The sequence below is a fragment of the Geotrypetes seraphini genome, chromosome 8 (genome assembly GCF_902459505.1).
Source record: "Geotrypetes seraphini chromosome 8, aGeoSer1.1, whole genome shotgun sequence".
Classification (NCBI taxonomy): domain Eukaryota; kingdom Metazoa; phylum Chordata; class Amphibia; order Gymnophiona; family Dermophiidae; genus Geotrypetes; species Geotrypetes seraphini.
In genome coordinates this window covers 73370690-73390686 of record NC_047091.1, presented here as the reverse complement: position 1 = coordinate 73390686, position 19997 = coordinate 73370690, and the positions used below count along the sequence as shown (strand labels likewise).

The 19997-nt window shown below is 44.0% G+C and overlaps 1 protein-coding gene across 2 annotated transcripts in view; it reads left to right on the top strand.

Moving 5' to 3' along the window:
- PYGM (glycogen phosphorylase, muscle associated) overlaps positions 1-19997 on the top strand; it is a 67292-nt gene that overhangs the window by 17029 nt on the left and 30266 nt on the right. For both annotated transcript variants that reach the window (XM_033955265.1, XM_033955264.1), the window contains exons 2-3: positions 16569-16670; positions 18679-18757. In XM_033955265.1, the coding sequence (XP_033811156.1) occupies positions 16569-16670; positions 18679-18757 (181 nt within the window). The remainder of the gene's footprint in view (positions 1-16568; positions 16671-18678; positions 18758-19997) is intronic.

Below are 19997 nucleotides of genomic sequence, written 5' to 3'. Positions count from 1 at the left end.
CCTCTCCCCGAGGTTCCCCACAGGTCATCACTTCATGCACACCCATTCTCGCTGCGCCCTTCCTTGCCCGACTGCCAGAACCCGTCTTCCCTCTCTTGCTTTCTCCCATAGACAATCTTTGATAGACTGGGGGATGATGTCACTTCCTTCGGGAGAAGGCGAGAGGGAGGTCTAGGGAAGTCACGACACTGGAGAGCTGAGCGCCGGCTTTCCCTGGCGGAATCAACAGAGCCGCCAGACTGGAGAAAGGCAGTCGGGAGCAGGAGGTGCTCTGCCCAAAAATGCAAGAACTGCTGCTGCTCTGGCATCTTGAGCCTGAAAATGGGAAGTTGAGGAGGGGGGGGGGGGGCTACGCATTTTTGTAAGTGCCATGCTGAAAGGAGACTGGAACGGCTCTCATGGAAGGATTTATAGACTGGCTTTTTCTTTTCTTCGGCCCTGGGCGTCCGGAGATTTGGGCCTGCAGAAGCCTCGCGCTGACCAGCATTCCTCTCCCCGACATCAATTCTGACATCGGAGAGGAATTTCCGGGCCAGCCAATCGCTGCCTGGCTAGCCCGGAACTTCCTCTCCCACATCAAAGTTGAAGGGGGGGCGGAACCCTGGTCAGCGCAAGGCTTCTGCAAGGAAAGCTTGGGGCGGTGGTGGCTTGGAGGCCTGTTTCCCGGTAGCGGTGGCAAACCTAGTGGCTTGGGGGAGGGCAGGGAGAAAGAAATAAAGGGGGCAGGCAGAAAAACAGAAAGAAGGGGGGACAGGGAGACAAAGAAAGAAGGGAAACAGAAAGAGGGAACAGAGAGACAGAAAGAAAGTGGGCATGGAGAGAAAGAGAAAGAAAGAACAGGAGGCAGGGAGAAAGAAAGAAAAAGTTGGGGGGAGAATGAGGTCTGGAGGAGAGAAATATAGGAGGCTGAAAGAAGGGAAGAAATATTGGATGCAGGAGTGGGCTGAAGTCAGAAGATGTCAGAAGAAGAAGTGCAGCCAGAGTGAAGTGAGAAGAAGTCAGAAGAAGAAAGTGCAACCAGAGACTCATGAAATCACCAGACAACAAAAGTAGGAAAAATGATTTTATTTTCAATTTAGTGATCAAAATGTGTCCATTTTGAGAATTTATATCTGCTGTCTATATTTTGCACTATGGCTCCCTTTTACTAAACCTCAATAGCGGTTTTTAGCGCAGGGAGCCTATGAGCATCGAGAGCAACGTGGGGCATTCAGCGCAGCTCCCTGCGCTAAAAACTGCTGTGTGGTTTAGTAAAAAGGGAAGGGGGGTATATTTGTCTATTTTTGTTTGGCTGTTATTGAGGCGACATTGCATAAAGTCATTTGCCTTGACCTCTTTTAAAATTTATTTTATTGTTGGTAGATCATTTTGACTTGGTCATTTTAAAAGTAGCTCGCAAACCCAAAAAGTGTGGGCACCCCTGTTTTAGACTATTTCAGTGGTCTTTATTGCAAGGCCTGTGAGCCAATGGCGACCTGCACTGCAGTTCAGGTTTCCATGCTCCCCCACCCTGTGGGATACAATGGTTCTCCTTCCTGGCAGCATGAGTGAGGTAAACACACCTTTTGCGGTTTGGAATCTTTCCTTCTGCTGCTGTTTCCTGTCTTCGCATAGGCAGGAAGCAGTAGCAGAGGAAAAGCTTCCAGGCTGCCAAAGGCAGTATGTTTACCTCACTCATGCTGCCGGCAGCCCAAAGAGTGTAAGAACTACCAGATCTGTGGAGGGTGGGTTACTTGAGAGATGCCGTACCGTGAGTTGGGGAAGAAAAAAGAGGGAGATGCCAGACACCCGGGAAAGAGAAGGGGAGGACAGAAATGCCAGACCTCTGGGAAAGAGAAGGAGAGAAGAGGAGATGCCAGACCTCTGGGAAAGAGAAGGAGAGAAGAGGAGATGCCAGACCTCTGGGAAAGAGAAGGAGAGAAGAGGAGATGCCAGACCTCTGGGAAAGAGAAGGAGAGAAGAGGAGATGCCAGACCTCTGGGAAAGAGAAGGCGAGAAGAGGAGATGCCAGACCTCTGGGAAAGAGAAGGCGAGAAGAGGAGATGCCAGACCTCTGGGAAAGAGAAGGCGAGAAGAGGAGATGCCAGACCTCTGGGAAAGAGAAAGCGAGAAGAGGAGATGCCAGACCTCTGGGAAAGAGAAGGAGAGAAGAGGAGATGCCAGACCTCTGGGAAAGAGAAGGAGAGAAGAGGAGATGCCAGACCTCTGGGAAAGAGAAGGAGAGAAGAGGAGATGCCAGACCTCTGGGAAAGAGAAGGAGAGAAGAGGAGATGCCAGACCTCTGGGAAAGAGAAGGAGAGAAGAGGAGATGCCAGACGTCTGGGAAAGAGAAGGAGAGAAGAGGAGATGCCAGACCTCCGGGAAAGAGAAGGAGAGACATGGAAAAGTAGATTTGAGAAGGAAGCAGAGAAAATTGAAGAAAGTTGAATATCAGAGTTAATGGCAAAGATGGATGTAGGGCAGAAAGTGAAGGAGGTTAGAAAAACAGCAAATGGATAAGAAGGCCCTGGAAATAAGGGTTAAGAGCACAGACAGAAGGAAGTACAACCAGAGACTGGGAAAAAATGATTAGAAAAATAAAATCACTAGACAACAAAAGTAGGAAAAATGATTTTATTTTCAATTTAGTGATTGAAATGTCAGTTTTGAGAATTTACATCTGCTCTCTATACATATTTTGCACTGTTGAGGAAAAAATGCATTTGTTTCTATTTCTCTGGTGGTGTACTGCATGCAAAGTCTGCGCAAAACACAGGGGAAACAAATCCACAGAAAACAGAATAGGAAAGTAAAAACAAGTGGAATTGTCCAATAGAAAAGGTGCAACAAATAAAGATGTCTTTCAACTCATCTGGACAATCAGGTTATTCTTTATTCTTCCAAAAATACTCGACCCGACATGTACATGTTTCGGCCCTACGGCCTGCGTCAGGAGTCTATAGGTAATGTATAAAATCATATAAACACATATAGAAACATATGAACACTATAATAATAATAAAATATATGGTAGTAAAAACATTAAACACATTCAAAAAATTAAAAATATTAAAAAGAAACAGCAATTTGCATATAAAAGTTTCTTTAACCAATGCAAAACAACATATACTTTAATAAACCGAACATAAAAAATTAATACATAAATACAAATGTATAATAACTAATATCATATAAATTTATCATATAAATATCATATAAATTTAAAATCAACCATAACAACAAAATATCATATAAATTTAAAATCGAACATAATTTAGATATCACAACAAAGCAATCTAGTTATTTCATATATTATTAATAGAAATCAATATATTATTACTAGGAAAATTATATATCGATAACGAATCAAAATGAAAAAAAAATAAGGTGACTAAAAAACAATCAATGTATCATCCCTAGGAGTCAATGTATTGTTATCAATAGAGCAAAAAAAAAAAATATATATATGTATTGCCGTAGGGCCGAAACATGTACATGTCGGGTCGAGTATTTTTGGAAGAATAAAGAATAACCTGATTGTCCAGATGAGTTGAAAGACATCTTTATTTGTTGCACCTTTTCTATTGGATAATTCCACTTGTTTTTACTTTCCTATTCTGCATGCAAAGTCTGCCATCTTAGGGTTTCGTTTGTGGTCCTATATTTGCATAGGGTTTATCTGTGTTCTGCATGTGTGATCGAAGCCAGGTGTTCTGGTAGGAATGAATATTGAGAAGTGTTATTGTTGGCTCTCCTTCATCTCTTTTGAACCCAAAACAACCCTTGCTTAAAAATTAGTGAAGACCAAAGGGGAAGCAGCCTCCTCGATGTTTGAGAGCAGACTTGCATGCTCTGTGTCCTGTATATGGCCATTCAGTTGAGGACGGGCTGGGGAGAGCTTTGATGGCTGGGATTGTTTAGATGGGCTGGAGTGAGCTTTGATAGAGACTCCAGTAGATAGAACCTAAGTATACTACCAGGCAGAGCTCTGGGTTTCTTGCCCAGAAATATCTAAGAAAAAGGATCATTTAAATTAAATTATTAATTTATAGAGCATGTATGGTTGGCAGACTGGATGGACCATTTGGGTCTTTATGTGCTGTCATGTACTATGTTACTATGCATGTTCTTCTAGAGTGGGGGTGGGCAACATGTTGTAGTCTGTGGGCTGAAGGTAACCTGCTATTGAATTTTATGCAGCCTCTGAGACCATGGGAAGAATACACAGAAAATACCATTAACTAGAGTTTTGGTGATTTTTAAATATTGTATTTTAAAATATTTTCAGAAAAGCTACGCAAGCAGTTTTTTTTTTTCTCAAATTGATTCTAATTAGATATTTTTATCTATCTATCTATCATAGGTAGTCTATAGAGCTGTGTGTATTTTCAGTTCTGACATTACATGGTACTGTATTATGACCCTCTAGGGATAGTATTGACATTTCATACAGGATTAGTACTGATATTCATTAGAGGTCTGCACGGGAACGGAGATCGCGGGAATCCCGCGGGCCCCACGAAGGTCCCGCGGGAATCCCCCCATAACCCATGGGACTCCCACGGGGACCCCCTCTTGCCCACGGGACTCCCACGGGGACCCCCTTCTAGCCAACGGGACTCCCACGGGGATGGAAGGCTTTGGAAACAGGGTTCGTCCATATAATATAATGGACACGTCAGCCTTAGTAAAAGAGGTGTATAAGTTAATTACCTGACAGAAAACAAAAAATGGGTTCCACCAAAGAGATTCCATGAGGAAAACAGCAGCGCAAGCACAAAAGAAACTGTGGAATTGATGATCCTGTCAGAAGTAATTGCTGCTTTTTATGGGGATGGAGGTAATTCCTTTCGAGGATCCTGACGGGGATGGGTGGGGACGGAGAGGATCCTGGTGGGGACGGGTGGGGACGGAGAGGATCCTGATTGGGACGGGCGGGGATGGGTGGGATTTCTGTCCCCGCGCAACTCTCTAATATTCATGTAGCTCTCTGTGTAAAGGTTCCCCACGCCTGGTCTAGAGGGTCTTAGCTTCTTGCGTGGAGTCATGTTCAGTGGCGCTGGTTAAAATCTCCAAGGCAGCTAGGTCTTCGACGCTTCATATGATATCAAAGCACTATAAGCTTGGTGTAAGTACAAGAGAGGAAATTGTTTTGGGAGCTGAAGTTATTGTGGCGGGAACTTCACACTCGCTGTTCTTAAGGATTTCTTTACTCTTTTTGCAGGGACTGAACTGGTCCAGTCAGGTTGCAAGGAAGAAGAAATTCTTACACGATACTCTTTCCTGTAGTCCTAACAGACCATTCCAGAGGTCTTCTTGTGATTTGTATCATTACTGTAACAATTCAGTTTCTGCTCATGTGGCATACCTTACATCTCTCATTTTGATCCTACTTCAGCCAACAACACTTTGCCATCCTTGTCCAATCCATCATCCTCTCCAAACTAGATTACTGCAACGCCATCTACTTAAATCTATCAAAAAAAAGTATTCTAAGACTCCAGCTAATCCAGAATACTGCAACCAAACTGATCTTCTCAAAACGCAAGTCTGACCATGCCTCCCCACTCCTTGCCAAACTTCATTGGCTCCCAATAATCTCCAGAATCCATTTCAAATGTTCCTGCCTGGCTTTCAAGATCATTCACGGAATCCTGCCTCCTCTTATCCCACTGTCTTTCAACTCCTCCAGTCCCGACTCCTCCAGAACTGCCCAAAGGCTTAAACTAGCCTTCCCCTCTCCACGCGGCATCCACTATTCAGGCAAACTGGGAAAATCCCTTCTCTTCAAAATCACAGGTCTTTGGAACGACCTCACCACCCCGCTGCGGAACCTGAGCTCCCTTCAGTTATTCCGCAAACAACTGAAAACCTGGCTTTTCAGCAAATTGTAGCTCTATCCTTCCCCCCTTTCTCTCCCCCCTTCTACACATAAGTTCATATAATCCTTTTTCTTCTTCTCTACCCACTATTTTAAGTTCTTGTAAACCGTGTCGAGCTCCATTCTCATGGAGATGATGTGGTATATAAACTTAAGGTTTAGATTAGATTAGATATATATATATATACTAGTATTTAAGCCCGTTACATTAACGGGTGCTAGAAAGCAGCCCCCTTTCCCTCTCCCCCTCCAGTTCCTCCCTGTCTCTCCGTAGCCCCCCTTCTGTCTTCCCCCCCTAAGCAAAATGATCTGCCCCCTCGAAGCAGCTCCCTTTTCCTCTACCCTGCCAATTCCTCCCTGACAGTGTCTCCGTGGTCCCCCTTCTGTCTCCCCTCCCAAGCAAAGCTGTCTGCCTCCCAGCACACCCCTCCCCCCCAAAGCAGACCCCTTTCCCTCTACCCCTCCAATTCCTCCCTGACTGTCTCTCCGTGGCCCCCCATTTTTTCCCCCCCAAGCAAAGCTATCTACCTCCCAGCACACCCCTCCCCCAAAGCAGACCCCTTTCCCTCTGGCCCTCCAGTTCCTCCCTGACTGTGTCTCCGTGGCCCCCCCCTTCTGTCTCCCCCCAAAGCAAAGCTGTCTGCCTCCAAGCACAGCCCTTCCCCAAAGCAGGCCCCTTTCCCTCTCCAGCTCCAGTTCCTCCCTGTCTCTCCGTGGCCCCCTTCTGTCTCCCCCCCAAGCAAAGCTGTGTGCCTCCAAGCACACCCTTACCCCAAAGCAGGCCCCTTTCCCTCTTCCTTCTTCCCAGTTCCTCCTTGTCTCTTCGTGGCCCACGCGATTTTCTCTTCTCGCGGTCTGGCCAGCTCCCCTAGTCCCTTGCCACCGCCGCCACCCCCTTCCTTTCCCGCGGTCGACAAACCTCTTGCCTCCAGCAGCCGCTGCAGCACTGTAAACACGTTGTTTCGCGGCCTCTACTGCCCCGATTTGCTCTTCCATGTCCCTGATGACGTCATCAGAGAAACGGAAGAGCAAATGAAGGCAGTAGAGTCCGCCAAGCAGCGTGTTTAAAGTGCTGCGTCGGCTGCTGGAGGCAAGAGTTTTGTCGACCGCGGGTAGGGAAGGGAAGGGGGTTGCGGCGGCGGCAAAGGACTAAGGTAGCCGGCCAGACCGCGAGAAGGGTAGGCTTAGAGGAACCCGGGACCGTGGCAGAAGTTGCTCAGTGTGAGGCTTCCTTCGCTCTTCCGGGTCTGCATTCCGACTCCTCAACGCGCCAGCCTGAGCCGGCATAGGCGGTTGAGGGTGGAAGGTTGTGGTCGGAGTTGCTAGGCTGCAGTGGATGTGTGAGTTGCGAGTGTGGGGCCTGCAGCGGCGCGAGGTGGAGACGGAGAGCAGGCTGTGGTGACGTTGTAGGCGCGCATGCGCACTCGTATTTTCGGGACATCTCAGGGAACACGTTTTTTTTAGTGCGCATGCGCGCTTAGCATTTTATTATTATAGATATATATATATATCAAGGTTGTCAAGTTTCTAGATAAAGATATGTTTTGCTACTTGTACAAGACAGATGAAGGAAAAAATACTTCATTTCTATTGTTTCATCATCTGAAATACAGAAGACCAATGGCTGCACAGTGCCCTTATAGGGCAGAGCTCAGAAGTATTTGGTCTGTCTCCATCTGTTGCTCGATGGGCAAAACCCATAGGTTTTGGACTAGTCCAATAGGATTAAAGGAAATAAAAGTTGGGTAAGATGTAATTGCTCCTTTTTTTCAGGTTGGAATCCAGGTAGAAGTAGCTTGAGAATCTTCAAGTTGCAACTTAGTCATGCTTTTCAAGATTGCGTACAAGGTTCGTGTGCGTTTTCTCCTGTTCTGAATGATTTCACTGCTTAAGGCAAGGGACTTCTGTTCTTTGAGTATCTTGGAGGAATTTCACACTTTATATAATGTGGTTTTGCACAGGGGCATGGTACACTCTGGGTTGATTGGTTAGTTGGGTTGCTTCACCTCGCCAACAACAAAACACAATTGAAACTCCCAATCTAGTCCAGATTTTCAGGTCTCTTTAAGTAGCTTGCAAAAATCACACAGTCCAAACAAACAAAGATTCTTCCAAATCTAGGTAAAAAGAATAATAAAGTTTCATAGTCTTAGGGCCAAGTATTTTGTATGTATTACACACGCAAAATATCTGTTGCATAAAATTTTTTTAAAAAAATCCCCCAACGCCCCCAACAAACATGCACCTCCCCGACACGTAGCGATTCCCCCCAAAAAACAACAGTAGGAGGGATGACCACTCTCTCCTGCCATGAAGAACCTACCCTCCCCCCCATCCCAGATAAAAACAGCAGGAGGATGCCCACTCCCTTCTGCCACCAGAGTCTCCCTGCCCAGTGCCCCGTAACTCCTACCTTAATGTTGGGAGCAGGAGGTATCAAAACACGTCCTGTTCCTCCTTTTTATGACACCACTGGGCCTTAAGCCTCTCCCCAGTGCATCATGTTAAGGTAGGAGTTACAGGGCTCGGGGGGCGGGGAGGGGGACTGGTTGCAGGAGGGAGTGAGCGCCGTTGTCTATGAACCTTAGATAGATTGTGATCCCACTGGGACAGATAGGGAAAATGCTTGCAGTACCTGTATGTAAAACGCTTTTGAGTGTGATTGTATAACTACAAAAGGGCGGTATATAAGTCCCAGTCCTAATCCCTTTTCCCCTCCCATTAAGTGTCTCACAAATCTTCCTTGCAGTAACAATTCAAAGAAAATATGCCCTTGCCTAACAAAACTTTAGGTCACATCTGTACAGTCATGCCTGTAGCCCACCACCCACCTGACAAGATTTTCTCTGGGTACCTGATAGCCACCCGCAGGGGTGTTTGAATTTCATTTGGTTACAGTTTAACAAAGCTGCAGTTCAAGTTGAAATTCACTTTGGTGTGACCTCCATTGGCTGCTTAGGGCATAGCTCCCATTGCCCCACCATGTCCATGCTTTCCTCCAACTGCTCAAAAGTAGTGCAACGAGGCCTGCCTTTGCTCTTCCCTGAAGTCACTTTCCTATAATGCATTGGGCCTCTCCACCCCACCCTTCCTTCATACTCTTTGGCTCTAATGCATACTGCTTGCTAATCCAGGGAAACTGAGCCTCCTCTGTACTCCTCCCCTTGCTTTCAGACTGGCGCTTCCCTTTGAGGGGAGGACAGATGAAAGAATATGAATATTAAAGAAAATTACCCTCCTAGGCCAGGACAGATCTTCCTTATTCCTCTGGGTTACAGTCTGATCTTGAGACAACCAGGAGTGTTCTTTGCCTAGGAAATGTTTTGTCTTCTGAGAGCCCCCTCCACTTAACCACTACTATAGTTAATCTGGTTTCTGTCTCTTCTAAGAGAATGTTGAGTTGCAAGTTTTAACATGCACAAATCCTTTCTCTAGTTTAAGCAAGTCTCTTATGTTCTTGCTTTTGCATTGATTTTCAAAGATTTTAGGTAGATCAAACCTTTCACTTTTTCTCCATGCCTATCGTGTACTTTTAGAAGCGCATTGAAATACCAACCAATTTCTAGGGTTGGGCAAATTAATATTTCTCTTTGCAAGTTTCAGGTAAAGTGAGCCAACTTCAAAAACTCATTACCTGGTAGCTGAGCTAATATGTTAGCACATATTTTAATTTCCAAAGGAAGTGACCTAAAATTTGAAAGCTTTGTCAGTTGTTTTGACCTCGTGGTTGCAATAGTGAGCAATACTTCCTATTCGTAGTTGCAGACTGGCGATATAATCGTTTATTTTCACGTTCACAAAACATTGTTGCTCTGGATAGGAATACAATTGTATGCTGCAGAAATTTTGGAGTTCACCCATCTTGGAGACTGTTTTGATACATCCTACAGGTTCTGGACTGGTCTGGAAAGGATACTAAGGAAGAAGACATTGGGTCATACCTGCTAAATTTCTTTATTTTAGTCCCAGAAGACCTGTCCAGAGACCTCCCTAATAGATTTCCAGTTATTGGACCATTTTACTATACTGTACTTTTAATGTTTTTTTTTCACTATTTATCAACAAATTCATCCTTGGTCAGTGGACACAACCCAAAGCTTCTGGACTTGTGTGGCAGGATTAAAGGAGAGAAAGTTAGCAGATAAGATCTAATTTCTCCATAAGTTATATTTGTATCTCTATGATCTTTGCCTGGTGTAAGTGTTGATGCCTAAATGCTCATGTGTGTATACCTGGTTATGTTAGTATTCTTTAAAGTGTATAGTAGGTTCCAATAAAGCACCCCTTATGGGTGGGGATGGAGGAGTGATTTTCTAAAGTTTTTGTGTTTTCACATGTGTAAAGCTGTATTTTCACATGGAAATGGGTTTTTATAATATTACACAGCCACACCAAGATTGCGCCTACTTTTACATTATCTGTGTGCAGGCATTTCTGGGGGTATAGCTTGAGCGATGTACTGTATAGGCATATTTTATGAAATATGCAGATACATGTGTAGATTTGCACCTTTTTTGGAGCATGTATGAATGTATGTATGGGTATTTGTATGCTCTTGGGCAGGGCTGCCCAAGTCCGGTCCTCGAGATCTACTGGGAGGCCAGGTTTTCTGGATATCCACAATGAATATGTGTGAGAGAGATTTGCCTGCACTGCCTTCTTGGTATGCAAATCTCTCTCATGCATGTTCATTGTGGATATCCAGAAAACCTGGCCTGCCAGTAGATCTCGAGGACCGGACTTGGGCAGCCCTGCTCTTGGGGGTTAGATATAGGCACATTTTTTTTTGAATTCTTACATAGATGGCATGTTATCAAATTCTTGGATGGTGCATTGCTAAATGTGGGCCTGGAGGGGAATTCTGTTGAAGTGATTTTGGCCTTTTTCTCGAGTGCTGCTGCAGTGGAAGAAATTGTGTTCCACTGCCTTGCAGACCTAGCTCAGAGATCCTTGCTGGGAGAGTGACGGCAATCGGCTAAGTGACTTCTCTCTTCAGCAGTGTGTTTGATTTATTTTGTACTATTTGAGACAAAATCATTTTCATATATTACTGTTTTGGGGGTAGGTTGATCCTGTTTGTTTTTCTAAACAAGAGAATTTTCCTAATTTTTATTTTTATTTTTTTTTAGGTTTTTGTGTTTTTCCTCATTTTTTTCTAGTCCAGCCCGGCCAATGATAGTGTTGCTGTACTCTATAAGAGCACCGCTGTGGCAATTTTGAGTTGGATCGGTGCTCATTGAGTCTTTGTGCTAAATGATTGTCCCCTCCCCCAATCAGTAATATTTTATTACTTCAGTGTTTGTAAGCCAGCTGTATTTTGTTTTGTATGTTAATTATTTCATTGAATCTGGTCCCTGGTATTATAGTGATTTCTTTTTATATATATATCTTTATTAATTTTCAATCTATAAACAGTGCATAAAGGAATACATATAAGTAATTTGAAAAATAGCACTTACATCCATCAATAAATATATGAGAAACCATTTTCACCCCCTCCCACCCACGCTAATTCCAATGTATTCAATAAAACCATACAACACAATATGCATGTAATTAATAAACAAATCCTAATATAATATCCCTCTCCCACCCACCCACCCCCCCCCTTCCCTGGATGTGCAAATCAATCTGGAAATAAGGGAATAAACCATTTAATTAAAATTGATAAAATTGGTTAATGGACCCCACATCAATTTAAACAACTTACTATTGCCCATTTGTTCATAATTCATTTTCTCGTATTTTTAACACAAGCATAATGAATTCCACCAAAAAGTGAAATTTAATCTGTCAAAATTCTTCCAATTTTTAGTGACCATTTGCATGGCTACCCCAGTATTATACCAAGTAATCTGCTTTTATTGGAGGTTTAGGAGATAACAATGTCCCACAGATTACCGCTTCATACGACAGCGGAACCGCAGTCTCCAGAATCAAATTAATATGTCCCCATATAGATTTCCAAAAGTTGAGTATCAAAGGTCAGTAGAACAACAAATGATCCAGTGCCCCTATTTCAAGATGACAGTGCCAACATCTATTAGATTTAGAACTATTTAACTTCTGCAAAGGAACTGGGGGTCCAAAAAATTCTATGTAACAGAAAAAAACAAATATAGTGATTTCATCAAATTTAGCCCAAGAACAAAAACAGAAACTGCAGTGATGATGTACTGGACACCAAGGCCCTGATTCTCCAAAAGTGCGTCCCGATTTTAGGCAGCTGTAGACGTCCTACAGCTGTCTAATCAGCCAATCGAGATGCACGTTTTTTTTAAAAAAAATGCTCCCCAGGCAGGCCTGAAGGCGCCTCCGGGAGCCTAGGGAGACCCGCAAGATGCCTAAGCTCGCCTACAGGCCTTAGGCGAACTTAGGCGGCCCTACGCGTCTCCCTAGTAGAGGAAGAGACGCTTAAAATGTAGGCCAGCAAAATGCTGGTCTACATTGTAAGTAGATGCGGCCGCTACACTGATCGCGGCAAGGGATCTCCCTGCTGCAATAGAGTATAGCGGCCGCGGCCCCCTGTCCCATCACCGACAGGAGGATGCCTAACTCCTCCTATCGGAACCCCGAACCCCGGAACCCCCTCCCCCCCCAACTCGTAATCGCCGACAGGAGGATGCCCAACTCCTCCTGTCGTAACCCCGGAACCCCCCCCCCCCCCCCCAAACTCGTAATCGCCGACAGGAGGATGCCCAACTCCTCCTGTCGGAACCCCCTCCCCCCCAAACTCGTAATCGCCGACAGGAGGATGCCCAACTCCTCCTGTCGGAACCCCGGAACCCCCTCCCCCCCAAACTCGTAATCGCCGACAGGAGGATGCCCAACTCCTCCTGCCGGAAAGCCCAACGACCCCCCACCCCAACTAATCTCCCTCCCCCAATTAACCTTTCAATGTTGGTCAGCTGGACGGGTCTTGCTGCTGTCCAGCCGACGGGTCTGCCTCGTGGAAATGAGACGGCACGCCCCTTCCCGGCCCATCCCCGCTAAATCTAAGGCCTGATTGGCCCAGGCTGTAGAAGCCTGGACCAATCAGGCCTTAGGCATAGCGGGTCCGCCCATCCCCACTAATCCTAAGGCCTGATTGGCCAAGGTGCCTAGCCTGGGCCAATCAGGCCTTAGATTTAGCGGGGATGGGCCGGGAAGAGGCGTGCTGTCTCATTTCCACGAGGCAGACCCGTCGGCTGGACGGCAGCAAGACCCGTCCAGCTGACCAACATTGAAAGGTTGGGGGAGGGAGATTAGTTGGGGCGGGGGGTCGTTGGGCTTTTCGGCAGGAGGAGTTGGGCATCCTCCTGTCGGCGATTACGAGTTTGGGGGGGAGGGGGTTCCGGGGTTCCGACAGGAGGAGTTGGGCATCCTCCTGTCGGCGATTACGAGTTTGGGGGGGAGGGGGGTCCGGGGTTCCTACAGGAGGAGTTGGGCATCCTCCTGTCGGTGATGGGACAGGCGGCCGCAACAACCGCGGCCGCTATACATATTGCAGCAGGGAGATCCCTTGCTGCCATAAGTATAGTGGCCGCGTCTAATTTAACCCGATTCTCTAAAGACGCCGGTTACAGAATCGGCGTTTAGTATAGGACGCCTCTCCCGGGCGGCCTGCCTGGGGAGCATTTTTTTAAAAAAAACGTGCATCCCGATTGGCTGATTAGACAGCTGTAGGACGTCTACAGCTGCCTAAAATCGGGACACACTTTTGGAGAATCAGGGCCCAAATCTTTAATAAACAATCATAAAAAATGAACTTAAAACGGTTTGTTTCCCTGCATCGCGTACGAGTACTAACGGCTATCCACTGCTGTTTCCAGTTTTTAATCAGTTGTTATCCGTCAGGTTCTCTTCTTCTGATACTTGTTAGGACCCCCCTGAGGAAGGAGTGTTTCTCTGAAACACGAACCGGGTCTGGTCTTATCAGCCCTTTTGGAAACAAACTGATTTCTGTTCATTTTTTAAATGATTTTTTTATTAAAGACTATGAGGGGCATAATCGAAAGGGACGTCTAAGTCCGTTTATATCCATTTCGCAAGTTGTCCAAAGTGAAAAAACAACTTAAGACACATTTTCAAAAGATACGTCCAACTTTTTTTTTCGTTTCGAAAATCGTCTAATTATACGTCCTGCCGATCTGATCATCCAAGCCACTAAATTGTCCATCTTTATACCATTTTCGTCCAACTTTCTGTCCAAGTCCAAAACACCTAGAACAAGCCCTGTTGGACATGGGAGGGGTCTGCAAAGTGATGGACTGCACACCCAGACATGCCACCTACATAATGGGGTACCTTACAGGGCACTGCTGTGAACTTCACAAAAAGGGTGCAATGACTTCTCCTCCCTACAGCTCCCTTATAGGTTATGGTGAGCCCCCCAAACCACCTCCAGAATCCCCTAGACACACTTATCTACCACCCCAATAGCCCTTATGGCTGCAGGAGCCACTTATATGCCAGTACAAAAGAGTTTTGGGGGTGTATAGGGCAGTGCACATGTTTAAGTATCAATGCAGTGATCACAGGGGCTTATGGGCATGGGTCCTCCTCTCTATGGGTCCCTATCCCACCCCCAAGACGACTTAAGCTGCCTCTGTGCTGGACGACTAGGCATTCCTATGTCAGGCGGCCAGGTGATGATGGTCTGGAGGCTGAATTTTAAACGTGTGATTAAACTAAACTAAACCTTAAGTTTATATACCGCGTCCTCGGGGGTCGTTGATCACGGGTAGTGTATGGGGGTCTGTTTTATGTGTTTTCAGTGCTTATCTGGTGACTTTAGGTGGGTTTTTGTGACTTAGACCATGTTTTACATGGTCTAAGTCACAACATCCAAGTTCCGTCTAAGCTCTGTTGTAAAACTTTCGGTTATACATGCTGTACAACTAAGTCTAAGCCGGCCCATGTCCTGCCCAACTCCCGCCCTCGACACTCCTCCCGAAACGCCCCGTTTAGCTTTGTCGTTCAGCGGCACTATAAAGGCCTAGGTCGTTTAGAAATACGTCCAAAACCCAGTTTTATTATCGGCACTTGGACGCTTTTGAGAAATGTTCATCCAAGTGCCGACTTAGGCCAGTTTTTGGACGTTTTTCTCTTTTGATTATGAGCCTCTTGGCGTCCAGTACATCATCACTGCAGTTTCTGTTTTTGTTCTTCGACTCGATATTGCACTAAAGTTCTGTTTGGATTCTTTGTTTGTTTTGTCTCCACCAAATTTAGCCCCCTATGTCTGTCTAGTGCAGGGGTGTCAAAGTCCCTCCTCGAGGGCCACAATCCAGTCAGGTTTTCAGCATTTCCCCAATGAATATACCTGAGATCTATATGCATGCACTGCTTTCATTTTATGCTAATAGATCTCAGGCATATTCATTGGGGAAATCCTGAAAACCCGACTGGATTGCGGCCCTCGAGAAGGAATTTTGACACCCCTGGTCTAGTACTATGTACATACTTTTTCATACGCCGATGATATTCATCTTATACACCCTCTAAATCCAGAAAATAAAGAAGAAATAATCGAGATTAAAAGAAAGTTAGTGAAGGTTAAGCAATGGCTTAATTCCAATATGTTAGCCCTAAACATTCAGAAAACAAAAGCATTACTTTTCCCATGGAAAAAAGATATAAGCCTGAGTGCCCCGTTCACCCTAGATAATATCCATTTAGAGTCGGTAACATCTTTAAAAATACTGGGTGTCATCATTGATGAAAGACTCTCTTACCATGAACATGTAAGCAACACCGTTAAATCTTGCTTTTATAGGCTACGAATGATTCGCTCAATTTCTAAGTTTCTAGAGCCAAAATCACTAAATATATTAATTCATTCTTTAATTATTGCTAAACTTGATTATTGTAATTCTTTATTAATAAATATGACACAAAAAGAAAAGAGGCGTCTTCAGATAATCCAAAATGCTGCCGTTAAAACTGATTCGTAACGGCAAAAAATATGATCATGTCACTCCCTTTCGGATCAAATCCCACTGGCTCCCAGTTAATCACCGCATTACTTTTAAAATCTTACTTTTAGTATTTAAAAACTTTGTCTACTAATGAACCTCAATTCATTAATAAATTACTTATCCCTCACAATACGTCGCGTTCCCTTCGATCCACTAATCAGAAACTTATAGCAGTCCCCTCCTTGAAAGTTATTGGAACTCGACGACATGATATGTTCTTAGTAATGGCTCCGCAACTATGGAATACCTTACCTCAACATATAAGAGAAGAAAATGATTTGAGTCGCTTTAAAAGTAACTTAAAGTGTTTTCTTTTTAAAGATGCTTTTAATCTTTAACAATGCTCAAAGTTTATTTTAGCTTTTCCTGAGTTATCACTCTCCCCTCCCTAAAGTGCTTTCCATTCATGTTCTCTTCTATATTCTAAAAAATTGGATTGTAATTCTGCCCTTTCTTACCTTATGTGTCTGTAAGTCTGTCAGTCTAACCTATTATATTTAATAATTAAATGGTATATGCTTATACTTTTTATTAAAGTTGTAATTTGCTTAGTAAATTAAATAAGCAATTCATCAAACCAAAATAAAACTTGAAACTTGCTGTGCAAATAATAAAAGCAGTTGGTAGCCACCTGCTCTCTGATCTTGGTGGAAGGATTGGATTTGGACCAGAAAGGGTGGAGGGGTTTGTAGGAAGAGGAGCATGGTTATCGCTATTTAAGCCCTTACCTTATGCTTTCTTCTCTGCAGCGTATTTACTACCTGTCCCTGGAGTTCTACATGGGACGCACCCTGCAGAACACTATGGTGAATCTCGCTCTGGAGAATGCATGCGACGAGGCTACATATCAGGTATGAGTGGGCAGAGAGCTAAGAACATAATTGCCATACTGAGACAGACCGAAGGTCCATCAAGCCCAATGTCTTGTTTCCAACAGTGGCCAACCCAGGTCCCAAGTACCTAGCTAGATCCTAGGAATAAGCAGTGGATTTCCCCAAGCCATCTCAATAATAATTATCCATACCTGGGTTTGTTTGGTTTTTTTTAAACCCTGCTAAGCTAACTGATTTCGCCACATTCTCCGGCAACGAATTCCAAAGTTTAATTACACGTTGTGTGAAGAAATATTTTCTCCAGTTAGTTTTAAATCTACTACTTAGTAGCTTCATCACTTACCCCCCTAATCCTAGTATTTTTGGAGAGAGTGAATAAGTGATTCACATCTACCCTTTCCACTCCACTCAGTATTTTTTTTTCTAATTATTTATTTATTCATTTTCCAATAAACATTATACAAGATTACACTTGTTACAGAAACATGGAAGATATTATGTTAACAAGAAGAAAAAACAAGAGAAAAACAAGAAACATTTATCTCTATATAGTCCACAAATAAGGGGAGTGAACTCGAAAATACGAAGTATCAATTCAAGAAATTAAAATAAAACACTATACATTTGCCCAATTCCAGCAATATATCTCTTAATTGACCATTTTACACTTGACTTTAAACAATCTTCTTGAGATCAATAAAAGATTTCAGCTGTTCAGGAATAAAGAAAACATAACTCAGACCACCCAAATGTATCAAGCATTTCACTCAGTATTTTATAGATCTCTATCATATCACCCAGCTGAGCCATCTCCAAGCTGAAGAGTCCCTAGCCGTTTTACCTTTTCCTCATAGGGAAGTCGTCCCAAACCTTTTATCATTCTTGTCCTTTTCTAGGAACCAAAAGGATGTAATTGATCTTGTGGCAATCCCATAGGGGGAGGGTGGAAGGGAGTTTTAAAAAAATCATATTTTATCTGAAAAGCTCACTATTCTGGGAGATTCAGCTGAAGGAGCTAGGGAGGGAAAGGGAGTGGGCTGAAATTGTTTCCTACTGCCACTCTTCTACTTTTCTTATGAAAACAGAAGCATAGCAGGAGCAATGGTTAGTGCATTAATTTATAAACTGAGTTTAGTATTCTAAGTATCATGCTAGGGAGGAAGTCATTTGCCTTTTGTTGGAGGTAGCTTGGTGCTGCCATCCATTACCTTGAGCCTCTGGCAGCCAGATCTTGCTGCAGAAGCATACCTCCACTACTAGCGGCAACAGGTTACTGTGGGTTTCCTTGACCATTTGTCTTGGCCTCCTTCCAACCTTAAGAACATAAGAATAGCCTTACTGGGTCATACCAGTAATTGGTAATACCAAAATAAAACGCTTCTTTTGAAGCGAACTCTACTTTACCCTCTTGTGTCAATCCCCTTCTCTCGCTTTCCTCCCTCTTATGATTTTTTTTTTACCTCAGTGTACTTAATCTCTTACCATTTCCCACCTTCTCCTTTTGGCTCTATTAAGTCAGCTTGTATTGACTCCCCTTCTAATTTTCCTTTTTAATTTTTATTCGTTTTTATAATATTTGAAAATTGTAAACCATATAGGTATATTTGATAAACGCTATATCAAAGATTAAATAAACTTGGAGAAACCAAAGATCCATCAAGCCCAGTAACCCGTTCTCACGGTGGCCAATCCATGTCCCTAGTACCTGGCCAAAACCCAAGGGGTGGCAACATTCCATGTTACCGATCCAGGGCCAGCAGTGGCTTCCCCCATGTCTTTCTCAATAACAGACTATGGACTTTTCCTCCTGGAAATGGTCAAAGCCCTTCTTAAAACCAGCTACGCTATCAGCTCTTACCACAACCTCTGGCAATGCGTTCCAGAGCTTAACTATTCTCTGAGTGAAAAAATATTTCCTCCTATTGTTTTTAAAAATATTTCTCTGTAACTTCATAATAGCTCCTCATGGTTTTTTTTTTTTGTTTTTTTTTTTTTGCTTTAACCCTCCCCCACACATCCCCAACAGCTTGGCCTGGACATGGAAGACCTTGAGGAGATTGAAGAAGATGCTGGACTAGGGAATGGAGGCCTGGGGCGTCTGGCAGGTGAGAGAGGAAGAATCATCTGTGCTTCCTTCCCTATTTCTTGTTTCTACAGGATTTGGGTTTGCTGCACCCCTACGAAGCTTCCAGGTTCCAGGGAGGAGATGCTTTGAACTTGTGTCTCAAAGCAGTGTGGCATTTATAGTCCCTGGACTGGTCCCAGTTTCTGGTTTCTCTAAGAAAAGTAGACAACGCAAAGAATCTACCAGGGTGGCAGTGGGTCTCTGTGCCTGTGTGTTAATGCATGGGAGACTGTAAAATTAAGCCCAACTGAGTCTGTCCCTGACAGTAAAGAGCATGAGTTTCCAAATCCAGTTTCAAAGGGCTTAAAAGCAGTTTGATTTTCAGAATTTCTGCAACTAATGTCCATAAGAGATTTTCATACATCGCCTCCATTATGCATAAATGTACCTGATGTGCATTTGTTGCAGAAGTTCTGCAAGTTGGACTGGCTTCTGACACAGGCCTTAGACCCTCTTATGGTCTTATAGCGATCACTGCAGAGGTGTAGAATGCTTTTTAACAGCTGCTTGTCACTCTGTGTGCTTTTGTTGTGAAATTCATCTGTCCTAAAGCTGCTACTTCCACTACCCATGAAGGGGAAGCCTAGGCAAGAGTACAGTGCATTACAGAAGTCTTCATACCCTTGTACACTTTTCACATGAGGAATTTAGTTCATGGATCTAAACAACATACTCTGTGTGAGGGGGTGCCGGAAAGTTCTCAGCCTATCCAACTCCCTAAATTCTGAGCATTATTTTGCCACTGTAGCCGAAAAGAGTGTTTTATTTTGCAAAGTTTCAATTGCAGAATTGTAATGCTATTTGTTAACATTGTTTTAGACAATTGATCGAACCATGTCAACGAAAAATGTGGAATTTTCAAGTGTGGAACTCCATGTAGTCATGAAGTTCCTATTCCTGCGGAAGAAAACTCCAAAGGAAATTCATGAATGATGTATGATGCAAACACTGAGTGACAAATGCCCAACATACTCCACAGTGAAGAAGTGGTGTGCAAAGCTTTAGCATGGGGATTTTGAGACCAAAGATGCAGCAAGCTCTGGGAGGCCTCAAATGGTGTCAGCTCCTGAAATTGTTGACCACGTCCATGACTTGATTTTGGCTGATCGGCAAATATCTGCGAAAACCACTGCTGAGACGCTACAGATATCCAGAGAAAGTGCTGGATCCACGAGCAGTTGAGTATGCCGAAGCTGTCAGCCAAGTACTGCCCAAATGTT